General features: G+C 38.0%; 1 protein-coding gene across 1 annotated transcript in view; it reads left to right on the top strand.

Moving 5' to 3' along the window:
• LOC122810003 (germ cell-specific gene 1-like protein) overlaps positions 1-19,536 on the top strand; it is a 236,366-nt gene that overhangs the window by 108,686 nt on the left and 108,144 nt on the right. Inside the window, exon 2 of the mRNA XM_044081552.1 lies at positions 13,524-13,571. Coding sequence (XP_043937487.1) covers positions 13,524-13,571 — 48 coding nt within the window. The remainder of the gene's footprint in view (positions 1-13,523; positions 13,572-19,536) is intronic.

The following is a 19,536-nucleotide window of genomic DNA, read 5'->3' as shown; positions in this document are numbered from 1 at the left end:
CAACTGCAAAAACCTCCAAATTTAAACAACAACACAGGAATAGGGAGGATGGGTATGGGAAAACCAACACCTTCAGCAGAGATCTGAAAAACTATACAGCATAGCTCTCAACCTTCCATCTCCAAAATGAGGAACACTAGCCCTCATAATGTGGAACAAAGAGGCAAAATGTGGAACACATACTAATGGCTTACTAGCAGCTTCAGCTAGGAAGGCCATAGGATGGTTAAAATATGCTGGTTTTGCTTATAAAGAAGATCTTTTAATGAATTAATATGATTCATTTCTATTTATCATGGATTTCACTTAAAAAAATTCCTAACACTGAATGTGTGACAGAGTCTTTCAATGTGGAACACTGAGGAACTTTGAGGAACATGAACTTTTTAAGACCCCAAATGAGGTACGTTCCTCGTAATGAGGTACACTTGAGAGGTATGCTATACAGTGAAGCAAAAATAACAGTGCACAACCCTGAAGTCAGCCAGCAATGATATAAAATTAGTCAAACAACAATTACCAGTACACAACTCTGAAGTGCCAGAAAAATATACTCAGCTCTGTCTATCTCCAGATAGTTTGAAGAACACTCTGTCAGGACACAGGAGGGCTCCAGCAATGATATGCAGACTTTTTTACTAAGAGGGTTTTTTTACTAACATAAGCGCTAAACAAGGGATGAATTGCCAGTTCCCCATTTGGTTGTCCAAGTTACAACACTGGAATTGGGTTAGGGAGCAACTCTGTTTCACATAGATGGGGAGCCTGTTTCAGAGAAAGGGTAGTTACTGGGATATATATATCTGGTCTTATTTATATCACCAACAAGGTTTAAGTGTTTAGAATAGGTAATTCTGGTGCAGTTTGTTTCACATATATGAAGGAGGTTCATCAAAGTAGAGTAAAAAGATACCTTCTATGCCAGTTGTAGATCTTTCCTTAACAGTCTGCAGGAGACAAAATACTGGGATATGGCTTTGAGATAGTCTGTACATGATGTTATTTATGCTTTGTATTCTTTTAGTGAGGAACCTCTGTTGATGTTCCAGTTGTTGGATGTGCGTAGCTAGGTACATACCAAAAGGGGTATTGTACTCAATGACAGGTCTGATGAGTGCTAAATACAGTGGGGCAGTGACCTCCTTAGGCCTAGATATTATACCTTTGTTTATAAGATGCACAACATAGAATGGTTTCTTCACTACTATAGACATGTGATGATCAAAGGATAGGTTATGGTCTACCCGTGTCTCCAAGTCCCAGACTACTAGGTCAGCTGTTAGGGGTATATTGACAATATGGTATTCATCAGGGTTGGCCAACTTCCCAAAGGATACTATTATGTATTTCTCGGCACTTAGTTTTAGTCCATAGCTCTGACATCAGTCATTTGTCTCTATCTTCCCTTCTTGGAGAAAACTAATGTCGTGGGGGATTCTATGACTGCCCCTAATTTGCAATCATCTGCAAATATGATCAGCCAGAGGTCCTTGGCACTGGCCTTGACTTCAGAGAAGTAGATGCCAAAATGAAGCAGTCCAAGGATTGATCCCTGAGGAACTCCACTGTTTACTGTCCTCTTTGTAGAAGGGGACTCTCCAATTGTAACTTCCTGGGTCCTGTCTTTGATACAGCTGGCTATCCACTGAGTGACATAATGGTTTATACTAAATCTGCTGAGTTTGTCAACAATGTCTGAGTGGGTTATTGTGCCAAATGCCTTGGTCAGGTCAATATAGGCAGTGTGAACCGCTTTGCCCTCATCCATTGCTTTAGTGACCTTTTCAAAGAAGTCCAACAAGTTGAGTAGGCATGACCTGACCATGACAAAATCAAATTGGGTTGGGTCCAGTGTTTGGAGGTTTCATATGTCATTATTGATCATTTCCATGATAATTCTTTCCATGAGTTTGCTTATGAGACTAGTGAGACTTATGGGTCTGGAGTTTCCATTTACCATAGTTGGCCTGCCTTTATGCAGAGGAATAACAGTTGCATTTCTCCATTCATGAGGCATAAAGCCTGTTTGGAGGCTACAGTTAAATAATGATTCCAGAAAGTCTGATATATCATGGTTCAGGCTATTTAGAAGGCAGCCTGGGATATTGTTGGGGCCATTCTGTTTTGTTCCTGACCTTAAAGAGAGCATTGAGGATCTGTTCCCCCATGTCAGTTGGCAGGAGTTATATCTGATGATATTTCCTGAAGGAGGAGAAGGGGGTAATGTTAGATCTGAATTTATCTGCCAGTAGGTTTGCTATATCTGCAGGCACAATTTAGGTTTCACCATTAATAATGAGCTCTGCACACAACTGTGTATTGTCCTTTAGGTTACAGACATAACTACAGGATGCCTTGTGACTGTCCTTGGCAAGTATGGCCGGATTTACCTCAGATATGGCTTTGGTAGACTTTGTCTTCTCAGTTGTTTATTTAGTTTGATAAGAGTGCTTTTATCCTGCTGTGCACGACCTCTGATTTTAATTGCCATGATTTTCTTCCTTCTGTTATGCAGCCTATTGATGTTGTGATAAATTTCATCTTTATTTCTCTTTCCTGACTGTTTATTGTTATAGTTAACTGCATTAATTATTTCCATCATCTCAAATGACCCTGTGCCATCTGGCCAGAATTTTGTTTTGTTTGGAGAGCACTAACACCAGTACCCAAGCTGACCATTCCTCTTATAAAGTCATTGTATTTCCTGAGATTTCTGCCCAATTTCCCCTACTGGTTTAATCTAGCTATAGTGTTTTGTCATACTTATAAATGGTGTCTTTTCCATTTCTTAAGTAAAAATGGGGATAAACCCAGCTGATACTTGGGACACCTCTCTGGCTGCAAATAGTAAGCAGATTAACAGCTGGTCTTAGTTTTTACCGTCTACATCAACAAAACTCCTCAGTGTTTCATTAGACCTCTCTACTAATTCATCAGTACAGACTGATGTTTGTACACGTTTGACTTAACAGTGTTGACATAACTTAAGGAATACTACTGAAAAAAGGGAGTGCCTTAGTCAGTAAGCATCTACTTGGAAATACCCACTCTGGAGAATACCGGTGCCAGTTACTTGGCAGTAGCCTTATCAATGTAAACAGTCCCCCACAGTTCTTACAAATTAATACTTGAATTGCTAATGTTTGTTTCACAGAAGAATTCAGAATTTTGTCACACTTTGTCTCCACAACTTATCTGCAGGTTAAGCCTTAGAAACTAATATGTATTCTACTAATATTACTAAAGTTATCAGATTTTCTGGGATCACTCTGCAGTATTCATTTTCTTATATCACTAGGCAAAGTTCTTTTAAACTTGTCTGTTGCTCACATTGCTAATATTTCTACTTTACTGTTCCTATCAGGTTCAATACAAAGCTTGAAGTATGATATAAGTCAACATTTGTGCTTTTACTGATGTATCTATATTAAAAGTCTAATTAAGAAATTTTGCCACTTGTACCTCACTATGCCAGCCCTAAGTGATAGTTTTTTTTTCTAAGTTTGCCAAAGTCCATGTCATTAGGCCCTTCAGTGTCCCTGTATGTTTTCAGTTTTCATGTCAGCTGGGATGACAAAGTTTTTGCCCAATCTGCTTAGTTCTGTTTCGTCGGTAACATGTTGCTCAAATATCACCAAACAGGACGTAAGCTCATTCTCCCTGCTTAGTTTCTTCACTGGCAGTAAGTCTTCGGGTTAACAGCTACCTCAGCTGGCACAACTGGTTGTTGCTATAGTTCCACTATCTTTTGGTCATGCCCAACTTGTGATTCCACATTTTTTTAATAATTTCTTTAGCCACATCAGAAAAATAACAGTCACAGTACTGTAGAGACGTAGTAGCCCAATATACAGATTGCACTTGCAGCACAGGTACTGTAAGAAACTAGAAGTCCCTGGTTAGCTGCCCATGCACAAACCACCATGCACACATCACTACTATATATTTAAGGAGACAACAGAGGAAGAACTTATGTAAAAAAAATGCAGGTTTATTGTTACAAGTCAAAAGAAAACCAAAAGCATAGACAACCAAACAAACTGCACAGTACCTTAGGTTATTGTTATCCAACATTCTCAGGTCACGACCCCTGGAGATACAGGCCGTCTTTTAAAACTAAAGTCCAAGATTCCAACTTCTAGCTCAGTAAATACTTCCACAAGGTACACTTCACAGGTTAGCCCAAGCTGCACTCTTTCACTCCGCACTTCCAAGGACTTTTAATGGTTTACTACTTACATACAACCTTGAGAGTCAATTAAAACCTTCCTGATCAGCTAAATGTTTTGAGAATGTCCTCATGCTCCAACTACAGTGCATTTAAATGTGTTTTACAAATTCTATTACAATATATATATATATATATATATATATATATATATATATATATATATATATATATATAATGGTGCAGGAAAATCACAGCTGACTGGCAACTTTTTCCTCAAAGCCCCAGCTCAGAAATCACTGCCCCAACAGCTGAATGCATACAGAAAGTAGGGCTTCCACCTTGCAAGACTTAAATAATGCTTGAAAGTGAACTTCTGTTGGGTGATTTTTGACAAAAAATATTCAATGTGGTGACATTTAAGTAACCCAATATCATATACTCGTATACATATTGGTTTACTTTATTTTTATTATAACAGGAAGCTTTATTCGTTAATATCATCCAAATCACAGTTTGTAGTGCAGCCCAATGAGGTAACTGCATATTGAATTAATTAATTGTAAGTTATCCCTTATTAGATGATTTAGTTCTAAAATAAAGTTCATCTCTAGAAGTAACATAATCTAAGATTTTAATCTCTAGGAAAATAGATTCTGTTATATTTTAATCAAGATGACTGGTCTGACAAAAACATATGTTCAGTAGTCATAACTCTGTCATATCTAGTAAAGACAATTATAATATAAAAGTCAATATGGCATCAGAGTTTATAAAAATGTGAAAAAGGTATAGTCTTTTCTGAAAAGCTGTAAGCTTATATAAAAGTCAACAAGACTGAATGCTTCCATTAATCTAAAAATTACTCTACTTATCTGAGTAGAAACAGGGCAAGTATCCATTTTTTATCAAGAAAAGCATCCAATAATGAAGTCCAGTCTTGATTAATCAAAACATGATGATTACTAGCCTAAACATAGTGACAATAACACTTAATTAATTAATTAATTAATTAATTAATTAAATTAATTAATATGCTTTTCCTGTGCAAGGAGCGTATGTATCTAATAATCAAACTGGTTTTAGTTTCATCCATTGAATAGGACATAACAGAATCTACAAGCAAAACGTGGAGAACACAGACCATAAAACTGGTAACTGATAACTGAAAAAAATGGTCTGGATGCACCGGAAAGCAATAAATAATTTATTCCACAGATAAATGCAAGTGCTTTCACCCGGCCATAGTGCTGGGCTTTTTCAAGTAAAAACAAACACATACAAAGACCAGTATAAATACTCTTCCCTTAAAAAAGGCACCAAAAATCCCTTAAAGGGACATATACATACATTACTCTAAAACTAAACTGTGTAACAAAGTGCAAAGCACAAAAATATGTATAAAAATGTAAATAAATATTACATTGTTTTCCATTCATAAAATACATTGAATATAACCTACCCAAGGTTATTTGACCATGTATTGTGGTTGCCCAGAAAGAACAATATAAGTTTATGTGGGTGGCTAATCTCAAGGCCCTTTCCCTGTATTTTGTCTCCTACAGGCTGTTGACGACAGCTCTATTCCTAGCATACAAGGCATTGTCGGACCCCACTCTGATGGATTTCCTGCATATCTACAAAACAAACAGCACCAAAATTACTAATTCTGCAGACTTAAACATTGCCTATGATATAAATAGGACCTTCTGGAGAGACAGGTATGTATTCCAGTAACTGCCCCTTTTCTGGAACAAGCTCCCCATCCATGTGAAGCAGAGTTCCTCCCTAAACCTAATCCAAGGGTAATGTGGAAAGCTGGATGGGGAGCAGGAAATTCATCCCTGGTTTGGCACCTATGTCTCTAATGGACACAGACAGCATGTAAATGGTTCATCTCCCAGGTCCCTGCTTGTAAATGTTTCACCTCCCAAGCCCGTGCTTACACTTATCAATAAATCAGAACTTGTCAGAGATTTGGGATATATGGCTAGGCTTATAAAGGCTCTCATGGTCATTAGCCTAGCAAACACTTATGAACCTATGAACCTATAATGAAAGTTTTCACATTGGTGCTGAGTATGTGTGTTTGAGTGCTCTCAGGTTACAGTTAGAATAAGGGGTAGGAAAGGAGATAACTTCAGTGTAGTGCTTGTGAAGTGGTATGTTTGAAGTGTGTTTGTGTGTCTTGATTAGTGGTACTGTTTCAAAAAGGGCATTTAGTGACCAAATATCCAAATATGTAGGGTTAACTTTAGGGCAGTGGGTGGACAGATAAGTAATATAATGAGGAGACATTAGAGGAACAGATACAAACAGAGGGTAGACAAATAATGGAGGCCATAACACAATAATCGGGCAGTGCACATGTCTGGACACAGGTTAGAGTACGTACAGATTTCACTTAGTCCCTGTCTTGGCTCAGAGGAACATTATAGGAATCCATGTGAATGTGATAAATCAGGATGGCCTGACAGTAGGGGCCTGTCAGTTGAGTAAATCTGATATCTGCTACTGGAGGATCCCCATGTGGATTATATGTATATATCATATTGCTTTCTCCACCACGGCCTCTACATCAACTTTGTGTTTGAGCCATCTACAAGTGAGGAACCAGAACCTCCTTATAGTGAGGCCCTTCCAACTCAGCCACACCTTTGGTAGGGGTGGGACTTGCTGGAGGCACCTGTTGAGCAAGTCTATCATCTGGCTCTGCAGAGAAAAGACACAAGGGAAAAGTAGTCATATGTGAATCTATCTTGACATTGAAATGAATACTTTAATAGACATGTCTGCCATTATGATGGGAACTAACCATGGCTATCCACAAACCTTTCCTGCATCCTGTGGAAAGTGACATGGATTGCATTCTGGTCTATTCATGCTGAAAGAGAAAGACCTTATCAGAGAACTCTAAAAACTGTAAGGATAGATGTTAGAAAAAAATATGCAACAGCATAAGTATTTCCCATTAGTTAACTGACAGGCACTGATAGACTTGGTGCACACTAGGTGATATTGTACAGAGTGTCCCTGCTCCAGAAATTGATCCTAAAGAAGCCCTCATAAAATCGAGTAGATATAGCTCATGTAATGCTACCACTATCGTGTCCACACAAACTGCTCAGCAATAGACTTAATTCTTAGGATGAGCTTGGCAGTTACTTGACTGTAGCAGCAACAATGTAAAACTTACAACTGGATGTGACATAAAACATAAAATATAAAAACAAGGGGAAAATATTTACTATACCATTTCTGGTGTTCCTGTCAAACCTCTGCTTCACAAGTATGGAGTGCATCAGAGTTTCTGTGCTACAGGTCATCAGAACAATGCCTGCACTGTTTCCCATACTGGCAATGACCATAACTGAAGATAGCTCCTGTGTCAAGTCATACCTAGCATTCATTTTCTTAAGTGCACCAAGATAGAGGCCCACTAAGCACTCCCTAAAATGGCCATGAAGGATATTAAGCATTTTGTTGATCTCTTTTGTGAAACATTCAGGTGTCCTCCAGTAGACACTAGCAGATGCTGACACTCTTCTGAATTTATTATGAAATGATATAATTTTCCGAAGGAACATGATAGTGCCTTCTGAATCATGTCTAGAGTATGATTTCTGCAGCATCAAACATCGCAAAATGGCACCATAGGTATACTCACACAGTTTTCCAGCATGAGATTGTGTGTATGACTTGGGCCCTGGCAGTTTTCAAACTAATGACCCCACCACCGCCAGCACCAATCATCACACACACACACACACACACACACACACACACACACACACACACACACACACACACACCTTTTGGATTCGCTTTCCTGGTTTAAGATCAATTACATTATATGCTACTGATGTCCATACCCATAACTACAGCCACTTGATTGTGCACACTTCAGATGTTTAATTGTGATAAATTCATGGCTACAATCCTCAATGATATGACACAAAGAGCACAGACCAAAACATGAGACAAAGTCAAGGACAGTCTGCAAAATTATTGTTTTTTTTCATACAAAAACACAAGCCACAAACTGTTGTAGGCTTTAAACTGAGCAAACAACAAGCTGTTTTCATCCACAGCCAGCCTAAAGTCCGTACAACTCTACCACTTAAGCAAAAGGCAAAAAGTTAAAAGTAATTATGAACAAGTTTTGAATATTACAATCACTTGCAAAGTTCACAGAGCAGCAGGTTTTATATTAACGTGCATTTTCTGAAGAATGTTGAGCATTACTGACTGACAATAACACTCTTTGAAGTACCAGGGACAGGGCAAAAATATGAAATGAAGCCAGGGATATTCTGCAAAATCAAGGACATTCGAAAAAGCTATGCTGCTGTCCCTCTGCACTGCAATTGTCAGTATTATCATATTTGGCTGACTGCCAGGATTAAAAAAATAAACATAGACACACATATCACATACACACACACACACACACACACACACACACACACACACACAGAAATCGATATATATATATATATATATATATATATATATATATATATATATATATATATACATACAGGTGTACTTTTTTGATGAAAATACCATTATTTCGAACAAAGAAAGTACAACCTTACTTTCGTGAATGTGCACTTTAACGAAAGTACACTTTCTCGAATTCCAGTTCAGTAAACCGGCAATCTAAATAAAACAGAGCATATACAGTGGCGATAAGGGAATATACCTGTTACCCCACTATAGTGCGATCTCAGAGTTAGTATATTTAATATAGTGAGGGGTGTAGTGCAGGGGGGTTTTCCCCTCTGCAAAACAAAGTTTAAATTGTTATTTTTTTATTTTAATTGCCGATACCAGAACCGGAATTCGTGAAAGTGCACTTTCATTGAAGTGCACTTTCGCGAAAGTAAGGTCGTATGTTTTATGTTCTAAATAATGGTATTTCAATCAAAAAAGTAGACCCATATATATATATATATATATATATATATATATATATATATATATATACACACATATATATATATATATATATATATATATATATATATATATACACACATATATATATATATATATATATATATATATAGATATATGCGTGTGTGTGTGTGTGTGTGTGTGTGTGTGTGTGTGTGTGTGTGTATATATATAAATAAATAAATATATATATATATATATATATATATATATATATATATATATATATATGTATATATATATGGGTCTACTTTAATTCACTGAAAACTCATTTCACTGAATTTCAAAACAATCACACCAAATCGCTGAAAGCTCAAATCACTGAAAATTCATTTCACTGAATCACATTTCACTGAATGTAAGTCCTGTTGGCCAAATAAAATGAATATGCCCTTTTACTCACTGTAGTGCAATCCTGGAGTTAGTATATATAGTTTGGGAGTGTGGGGGGGCTGTCAGGGAGTGGGGCATAGCCCCCCACCTTCTTTTGGTTTTATATTGTTAGCTTTCAGTGAAGTGGAGATTCATAAATATAAAAGCTAGTTAGGTAGAGGCTACGCCCCCCACACCACCCAACTCTATATACTAACTCCAGGATTGCACTACAGTGGGGAAAAGGGCATATACGCTTTATTTGCCCAGCAGAACTTACATTCAGTGAAATGTGATTCAGAGAAATGAATTTTCAGTGAATCAAAGTAGACCCATATATACATATATATATATATGTGTGTGTGTGTGTGTGTGTGTGTGTGTGTATACACACACACACACACACGTGTGTGTTCTAAAGCAATTTTTTTTGTCATTTTTGATAGGCAGCTGTTTAACCAATTGCAATTGATGAGTTGCTTTTTGATGTGTTGAATTTTTGATGTATTAAGTTACATCCATCACTATATCTATATCTAACCAAATAGATAAGATATAGATATACATATAGATCATATAGATATAGATATAGCTATAGATTTTAGTTTTTCCTCATGTTATTGTGGCCATCTTCAGCTCTCCACTACATTATTTGTATGATCAGTGGTACTTTCTTGGCTATTGATTTGTTATGAATTTAAGAAGCTTAACTTTATATTCCCATGGTAGTTTTTAGCCCTTATATTTTTTGTACAGATAGCCCAGAGATGGGCAAAACAAGAATATCTACAGGTAAATTCCACTCCCTGCAACTAGTGAAGGACAGCATCATAGCAGCGCATATTGTTAAATTTCTGTATGACACACACTGAAAATTTTGCCAGGCCCAGCAAAGGGCTGCTGCCCTGCTCTGCTCCTTCTCTTCTTTGTCAGCTTTATAATAGTACCTCTATAATCCATCTATCATTCAGTCACACTCACAAATAGAAAATCATCACCTGCGTGACACATCTTTCTTTACTCTTTTTTTCCTTAAAAAATAACAATAATAATAATACTAACAACAACTCCATAGTGATCACACAGCAGCAGACTAAACAAAAGCACAACCACGTGACTGCCTACTGAAAATGTAAGAAAGTTGTAGTGCACCTTGAAAAGTTAACCTTAGACTTACTAAATCATAAGTGTGGCAAACGTGTTATGATAGAGTCTTCTTTGTCTTCCCGGTTAGGGTTCACCACAGCGGATCACATGTCTGCTCATGATTGGCAGTGGAGTTTTTACTGTGTTGAGTTACCAGCCTGGTGCACAACCTTTCACAGAAGGCACACACACATGCACGCCCTCACACCTAGGGCCAGTTTGGAGTGTCCAATCCACCTACAGCATGTCTTTTGGATGTGGGAAGAAACCGGAGCATGTGACTCCATGATCCCATGTGACCACAGGGAGGACATGCAGACTCCATACAGAAGGTACCCCAGCCTAGAATCGAACCGGAGAATCTCTTGCTGTGAGGTGGCAACACTAACCGCTGCACCACCGCTGCCCCCCATGTGTTATGATAGAGTAAAGTTAAAAAAAGAATGTCAAACCTTCTCCTTTTTTCTTTAATCTGACCTCTCCCTCCATTGCCCTCCCATTATCTCCACAATCTTCAGCATAAATCCATCACTTATAGCTTAATAAGCACAGTCAAAGGAGGAAGTCTTAGGTGTTATATGCATTACTGTCAGCACTCCCTTCCTCCATAACTCCTTCTTTGCTGCTAGTGCCAGCCATACAGGCTCCGAAGGCCACAGTATGCCCCACCACTACCACCATCACAACAGCCATCTGGACCTCCTAGCTCCAGAACATACCTTTTTTGTGGTTTTCTGGTAAATCATTGAGGATTGAAGTCATTAAATAATGGCAGACGCTTGAGTTTCAGACTTCATTCCATTCAGAAAGTGTATACTAATCTAAAATCTTTTATCCTATCAACTTCTTAAGTTTATAAGAACAATATTTAAAAATTGTCCATATTTTTGGGACTTTCTCTCGCTTTTATTATTGGCTTTTTCCAGAATTCTTGAGCTAAGAGGTTGAGAGGTATGATGGAGAAGTGGATACTAATGCTAGGATGGACACACCTCCAAATATCTATATGGTAATGCAGAAGGTTAGGAGCTCTTACAACAGATTTATGTATACCTGCACTGTGCACAGAAGGTTGATTTAAGCAGCTGTTGGCTACTTACTACTTTCGGTACTTAGGTGTACAGTCATGTCAGGATTGTGGCAGAGGTACGTTGAGTTTGTATGGTGAATCTTGCATGGATGCCAAAGGGGTACGGTTCTAGCACAGGTACCCACACTCAAATTGGTGTGTCTTTTAATGTGTATTCACAGGCAGTGCACTGCCACAATGATACCTGTAGAGGCTGGAATACAATCAAATGCTGATATTAGCACCTGCATTGGAGCTGATGATGATAAAGATGAGACCCAGATACATGAGTCACAGATTAATGATGCAGTGGCACTGTTTTTCTCTATTCTAAGTAGAGATACTGCCTCACAATAAGCTGCCTGTATGGCCACATCTGCACCAGAATATGTGACTGGACAGCATAAGTGTTCATCATTCCTGCTAGGGGAGGGATTTCCAGTGGCTCCCACCAACAGTGATGCTTCCCCTACCGGTGCAGCAGGGGATTCATACATTGCTTCTCAGATGGATAAACCTACAATATTGCAGGTGCATGGAACTGTAGAATTTCCTCTGTAGACATCTAAGAGTTACAATTATGTCCATCTTGCATGCATTTTAATATCATTAGGATGTAATTTTACTACTCTGGTTTATTTGATTGTCATTATATAGCCCTTTGCATATATTTTAAATTGAGCCTTTGGGCTCATTGCACTGAAGGCCAACCTGGGAAAATAAATTGGCATTAGGCTGCACACATTAAAGGATTAGCAATTAAGTCACATGTGCACTTTGCATACTACACAACCTGTCTGCATATTCTGGCCTGTATTGCTGATCACCACACAGCAGTTTCAACAACATTGCCACATTTTGTGCCATCACCACTATTCTCAAAAGCAACCAAAATGACAACGTTTTTTGATAGTAGTATGTATTCAGCCCCCCTTCCTTTTTCAGTTTTCTCTGGTATCATTTTTGATGGACTTTGTGAGGACTTATTTATGTTATAAGCTGTGTCTTGGTATTTGAAAACACCAATAGTTTAAGAATATTAACTGTGCAAATTAAATACTTTTCTGTTCCCCATAGTTATTTTGTATACCAGTCCATGACTGTGATAGATGTTATTTTAGCTCTTACCTAAGGTACAACAAAAGTGGGGTTTTAGGTTACATCCAGTCCAAAAATCATATCCAATAGATTACATGTATCTCAGGTATCTGAATGTTTTAAGTCATTTTATGATGGTGGAGCATAGTAGGCTTTTTTAAAAAAAACAGCTTAGCTGAATTACACTGAGAACAGGAGTTTTTAATGTATTTTGATTTCTTTTAGTACAATCTTACAGTAATGCCATACCTTTCAACCTCTTAGAGCGAGAAATCTGGACAAAGCCCCAAAAACTAGGGATAATTTTAAATATTGCTCTTACTAACTTAGAAAGTTGATAGAATAGCAGGTTTTGCATCAACATGGATTTTCTGAGGGGTATGAAGTCTAAAACTATCATTATTTTCTGACTTCAATCCTCAATCATTTGCAATGATTTGCCAGAAAACCAGAATTTAATGTGAAACAAATCAAAAATATGAGGCAAAAATTTAGACATTCTGCAAGAATCTAGACAGTTGAGAGGCATGGGTATTGCTATGTATTTAAACATGTACTTTCAAACTCTTTCACCAGCAATTTAATAAGTAAATGTTAAATGATTATCCTTGTTTTGAATTGTTTAGCAGTAACATGACAAATCCTTATTCATGCATTCTAATTTTGATCATACAGAAAAAGTTATCCTATTTTTCCAACTTTATTTTACAGAAGATCACTGCAGAAGTTTCATTGAACTTGCACCAGCATCTGAGAAAAGTAAGTTTTTTATTGCATTTCATGTATGTGAGTGGTTACTGAAATTAAGGTGTACTTTATTTATTTTTGCAGACCTTCCTTTCAGCCACCCTGTTGATCCACTTGTTCTACCTTAGTGAAAGATCCACGGACTATTCATTTGGGGGGGGGGGGTCAGGCACACTAGGAGCATGACCTTCACTTACATGGCAGAACTGGGTTTCTCTCCTTTTGCCCTATATCCCAACTTGCCCTCTGCTGATCCAGTTAATGATATATAGTCTAAAGCAAATGGTCTGACAAATGTTTATCTAAAGGCATGTGTAACATTACTAATGATATTCAGTTGCTACATTACTGGATTGCACTCTGTGAACTCAATGGCATTGCTATTTCTGAAACATGGCTTAATAATGTGAGAAAAGACTCTTAAAATATTTACCCCAGGATATGATATCCTAAAATCTGATGGAAACCACGAGGTTGCAGGGGGCATTACCATTATATTTAACAGTAGCCACCTAATCCAGAAGACCTGATCCGTGCACCTCCCTAACATCACACAAATATATTTTTCAGGCAAGTGTTCACCAATGCCAAAGCTCATGGGAACGGGCTTCATTCCTAAAGGTCTCTAACTTAAAATGAGCACATCCGAAGCTACATTAACAATTTTCAAGAGGACTTAGACTGTGGTGTGAAACATTGCAGACAACTGGCTCATATCTTGACAGAGCTAGTTTTATATTGTGAGAACAAGGCCAAGCAATCACCACTCAGATGATTCTGAGGAAGTCCCATATTGTATGGGATGAAATTGCTTAATCTATTCAATAAAAAAACTTTTTAGCTTCATGAAGATCACTTCCTAGTGGTGACTGCTTGGCTGGCTCCCTTAACATTACAGCTGCTTCTTTTTCATCTCTCTCAATTAATAATGTCTTCCTACCAGGACACAGTCATAGTTTCATAAGTTCATAGGACTAGGCCTGGGTAAATTTATGCCTTTCCACCCATTTGTATAAGTTAGATTTAAAGCCAGTGAGAGGCATGCTTTGCTTTTCAAAAAGTGGGATTTTGCTTTGGAGGTAGGGGATTCTTTGGGAGAGATATCTGTCATGACAACAAAACCTATATATGTTGCCATAAAGCTTTTGATCTTGTATTTGTGTTATTACTATTCTTCTAGACATGCAGTAGATCAAGCAGGCCTAGAACATTTACAACTTTGCAAGCCACACACAGATCAATGGGTCTATATTAGATCACCAAATTCTTAAAAAAGTGAATGGTGATAAATCGACCATATGTAAGCAAAAGCTTACAATGTCGAGCTGTCAGAACAGAGATTTTTTTCCAAGGGAAAAAATCGCTGTTCCAACAAAAAAAATAAAATAAAAAACAAAACACTTTAAACATTACATTAAGTGGGGGGCTTCACCCCCACCCCACCCCACCCCCTATTTAAATATACCAACTCCGAGACCGCACTACAGTGCCGAAAATGGCAAAGTAACAAAGCGGCCAAGTGAATTCTTTCCCAGAGAAAGAATTAGCTTAAAAGCTGCTTCAATATTTTGCCGTTTCAGTCTTTTAAGTTCGACCAAGACGCATTCGAAAGAATGTGTCTTCGGTCTTCTAATAGGAACCCAGATCAACATATAGGTGTCTATAAAAGACAGAGAAGAGAACTAGGAAACATAAGGATATCATACCTGAGATTTTTTTTTTCTGAGAGACCACTGTTTTCTTTTTTCAAGTTGAGTTAGATATATATCAAAGGGTGCATTGTCTTCTAGTACTGGAGACCAGCAGGAGGATCAATGACATCTTTTGAGTGAGCAGGCATGCCATTAGTAATCATTTGAGTGATCTAGAAGGTTATCCTGTCAATAGTGGATAGGAGGTGGTTAAAGAAGAGCTCATCATCTGTGAAGGTGCTTAGATCTCTAAAGGCAGTTTCTGTTTAAAGAAGAGTATCATTTATATGGTAGGTGTGTGAGGGTTCCTTTTTCCCAAAATGCGCAATGCTATATTTTTTGGAGTTCAGGCTTTAAACCATGATCCTGACACCACAGGTCTGTCTGAGTTAAACCCTCTTTGAAGATATGTATGACTTCAGAGGAGTTGATGATGGTTACAAGCAAGCTTGGTCAGCCAGAAGTGTTTAATGTCCATTATGACATTTCAAGAGGTTGAATAATGTATTTCTTTCATTGGGGCTATGAGCTTTTCTTTTTATTGTAGAGTTTCTTAATGGGTGAGTTTGATGGGTCTATAACACTTCATCTAACCATTACTTCAGCTAACAGCATTTCATCGGAAATACCGTTCATTGAATTCCCCTCATGTGGGGGACTGTACCCCCCACACCCCCATTGGTTATATATACCAACTCCAAAGTCACACTACAGTAAGCAATGGGCAAATTTCCTGATCCTCACTGTATTGGGATCTCAGTATGAACAGTTTAATGACTGGCATGTTTGATGTAATTTCACTGAAAATACCGTTAGATGAACTGATTTTTCAATGAACTGATAGGGACCTGAGTTCCACCACCAGGGTTTATTTCTAAACTTGGCATTTTATTTGTGGTGAATAAAGACATGAGCCTCTATGCAAGAGCTGAGATTGGAGTAAAAAGTTAGGGTATATGCAGAAGTACTTGCTATTGGGTCATCAAGAGGTGAAGAGCTGTTGAACGTTCTCAAATCATCATGTGCAAGTAAACTGGCCTTGTGGAGGTCTCTAAAGACAGCACATTGACTTTAACTGGGATTGTATGGTGAATAATAGAGCACAATGATCTGATCTCAATAGTGAGAGTAAGATAATGGGTGGGTAGCATACAGGTATTGTATTGGTGACGACAAGACAGAGTATGTTGATGAATCTATTTGGGGACAGTACTATGTGATCAAGGGGTTTTGCACTGATAAAGGCAAGGAAGTCCTCAGCAAATATATTTCTAGCGGTGCAGAAGCAATAGCTTATGAAGGGGTAATTAAACGTCCCCCAGAATGACAGTTTATGTAAATGGAGAGGGACTCTAATTTATTAGGATATTCTTAGTCATTTACAGGTATAGATGAGGTTCCATAGTTATTCAGGATGTGGTATGAGATTTTTTTTTTACAGATACTAAGATATGAAGGGGGTTTAAGGTCACTGCCTTTGTTGATTAGAGGTGATGTCTTTTCAGTTAACGACAGACATCCCACCAACAGCATTACTGCTATCTCCATTTGTGGGCCTAAATTAGTAGTAGGCTGTAAAACCAGGTAAGGAAGGAATGCTAAGCATTACCTGAACCAGGTTTCAGTGACACCACAAATATCTACATTTTCTAAATTCAGGAAGGCCATAAGGGTCTTTTTCTTATTTTGGCACTGAGCAATTATTTAACAGATTTATGTTTGTATTTGCTAAGCTGCTAGTTTGAGTAAACTGATAATGCCTAAAACTGGTCCTATAGAGGAAGAGAATGTGTTACCCTGTATTCAAAATCCTTAGGGAGATTGGTGAATGCCACCCTTGGCAAAACAGGTGGGACCATTCAAAAACTAATCATATTATTAGTCAATTATCTTAATTATCTTTTGTTGATATTGTTGCATCATTCTCTGTGATGATAGGTTACTGCTCAAGACGAGTATCTTTTCATCTGTAGAGACACACTCAGAGAGCTTCATTCTTGTACCTTTTCAGCTAGTGTAATGGGGAGCTTCACAAGTTGTTTACACTCACATGAACTACTCAAGATAAGTTTCCTTCCAGTCTTAGAGGCATATTGGGAGAGCTTCACATAGTTCAAGGGGATGCATCACAAGTCAATCAAATTCTCACATATATTTACATTTAATGACCGGGATAGTCCAACTGGATATTATTTTCAGCGGAGGCCCGGGGAAATATACCCCGGGAGGGTATATACCATTCAAGAGCAGATACCTTCCAAAGCTTAAGACGTATTCAGAGAACTCCATACTGTTCCTGTGCTTATAATCCAAGTGGGTGCATTGCAAGTCATTCAAACACATATGAAAAATTAGCATGTCGTATTCATAAATGAAGTATTTGGACTTGAGTGCCCTGATCTTATGGCAAATCCTAGTGCTTGAGAGGCAGCTGACTGTCACCCTGTGTGCTCAATTGTTACATTACTACATTGCCTCAGGATGAATAGTTTTATCAAACTGTCAAGAGAGATGACTGGAAACTGCCTGTCCATGATAGCAGGCTTTTACCATATGTTTTATCAGGGAAGGGAATAGGTTAATTTGACAAAACTGTGCTGGTAGCACCAAGACTACAACAGGGACCTATACTTGTAAAGGCTAAGGATGATCAATAAGGCAGCACTGCTCAGTGAGCAACTGAGTTGCTCCTAGAGGAGCAGAAATGCTTGGAAATGTTTCACTGACAGCTGTTTAGGGAAAAGCTGAGTTTGTACGGTTTTATGTCTATATAAAGACACTGCTACCTGCCACTGTGTGAAGAGCAGCACAACGTAAACACAAGGCTTAAATATGAGCAAAGAGAAACAAGTTTGAAGCTAACTACCAATCAGGAAATCACAAAATAAGTCTTCCACCAGCAATCCCAAACTCAGGCAGATTAGATCAGCACACTTTTGCCACAAGGGTGCAGAAAAACACCTTCCTAATATAGAATAACTGGTTTGGAGCCCAAGTGTAACAAGACCACACAAACTACCTACAACAGCCCTACAACTAACAGATACAGTCTAATACAGTGTAATTAGCTACTTAAAGCAGTAGCAGACAATACATTTTTTTCTGAAACTGCCAAAAGACAGTCACAGTATATAAGAGAAGTGCAAAAAGATACATAGATCCTTTTTGTGTGCCTTCCAGCTCAGGTAGACAAGGTAAACACCTACTACCACTAGATGAATCATCCCAGTCCTCCAAATGTAAAAGGACAGTAAAGGAGTGTCCGGAGTGAAATGCTACCACAAACAACAGCAGTGTACTTTAAACATCTTATAAAAGTGTGATCATTCAATAAAAGTCTTTGCTTTTTATAAATGAGCCAAGAGACACTCAACTGTACAGAAGTTATAAAGGCACTAAAGCAAGATAAGCTGATTAATAAGCAACAAAACTGCATTCAGAAAAGTCAAGTATTTCCCCGATCTAAACATATTAGGCTACGTCTCAGTGCATTAGATGGAAAATCCACCGACCTCTTGATGTAAAAGCAAGTGCTTGTTAGAGTGTGAAAATACACTTCTTTATCCAACAGCTAGCTAGATAATGAATTTACAAGTAAATCAGTAGAACAGACAATGAAAGGTAAAATGTACTTTTTCAATATAAGCACAAGGAAAGGCAAACAAATAATTCAAAATATCAACAGCAGTGTAGAAAGGGAGGAGCTTATTAAGCTCAATTTACAGTAGGGGTGGACAGCTTAAAATAACCAGGTTTAAAAAGCAGACTAACGAAGGGGACAGTGGGAGGGAAAAACTAGCATGGAATCCCTGGGTGTGCTTTAGGTTATACAGGCTTGAAATCTTTCCATAAAAAATACAAAGACCCAGAAATTTACCATTTATTTAAGAATCACTCAAACAATTTAACCATTGAAAAAGCATGTGAAATGTGCCACCTAGCTAATTTAAATGTCTATCTCTCACATAAAACAAACACACTAGGCCAAGCAGATTTCTTAAAATAGAAAACAAAACAGAGCAGATAAAACAGAAAGCAGCTTTATCACTCGCAGACAAGCAGGTAGTCATCCTGGATGAAAAATGTTAGGGGACCCAACTGTGTCTTCAGTGCTTTACCCCCATTCATTAATGCCAGTGTTGCATTTGTGGTCTGACCTGTAGTTTGGCTCTCCACACATGACATTGAAAAAACTTTATAATTAAAGAAGTTGCTGGAAGTGATGTCCTCTGTGCTGAGGTTTGCAGACAGTTCACTCCAGAAATGATTACAACCCAGTAAAAATT

Source organism: Protopterus annectens, chromosome 1.part1, assembly GCF_019279795.1.
Source record: "Protopterus annectens isolate FY-2018-M chromosome 1.part1, PAN1.0, whole genome shotgun sequence".
NCBI classification, from domain to species: domain Eukaryota; kingdom Metazoa; phylum Chordata; order Ceratodontiformes; family Protopteridae; genus Protopterus; species Protopterus annectens.
Note: the sequence above shows the minus strand (reverse complement) of the source record. Positions and strands in the feature narration are given on the sequence as shown.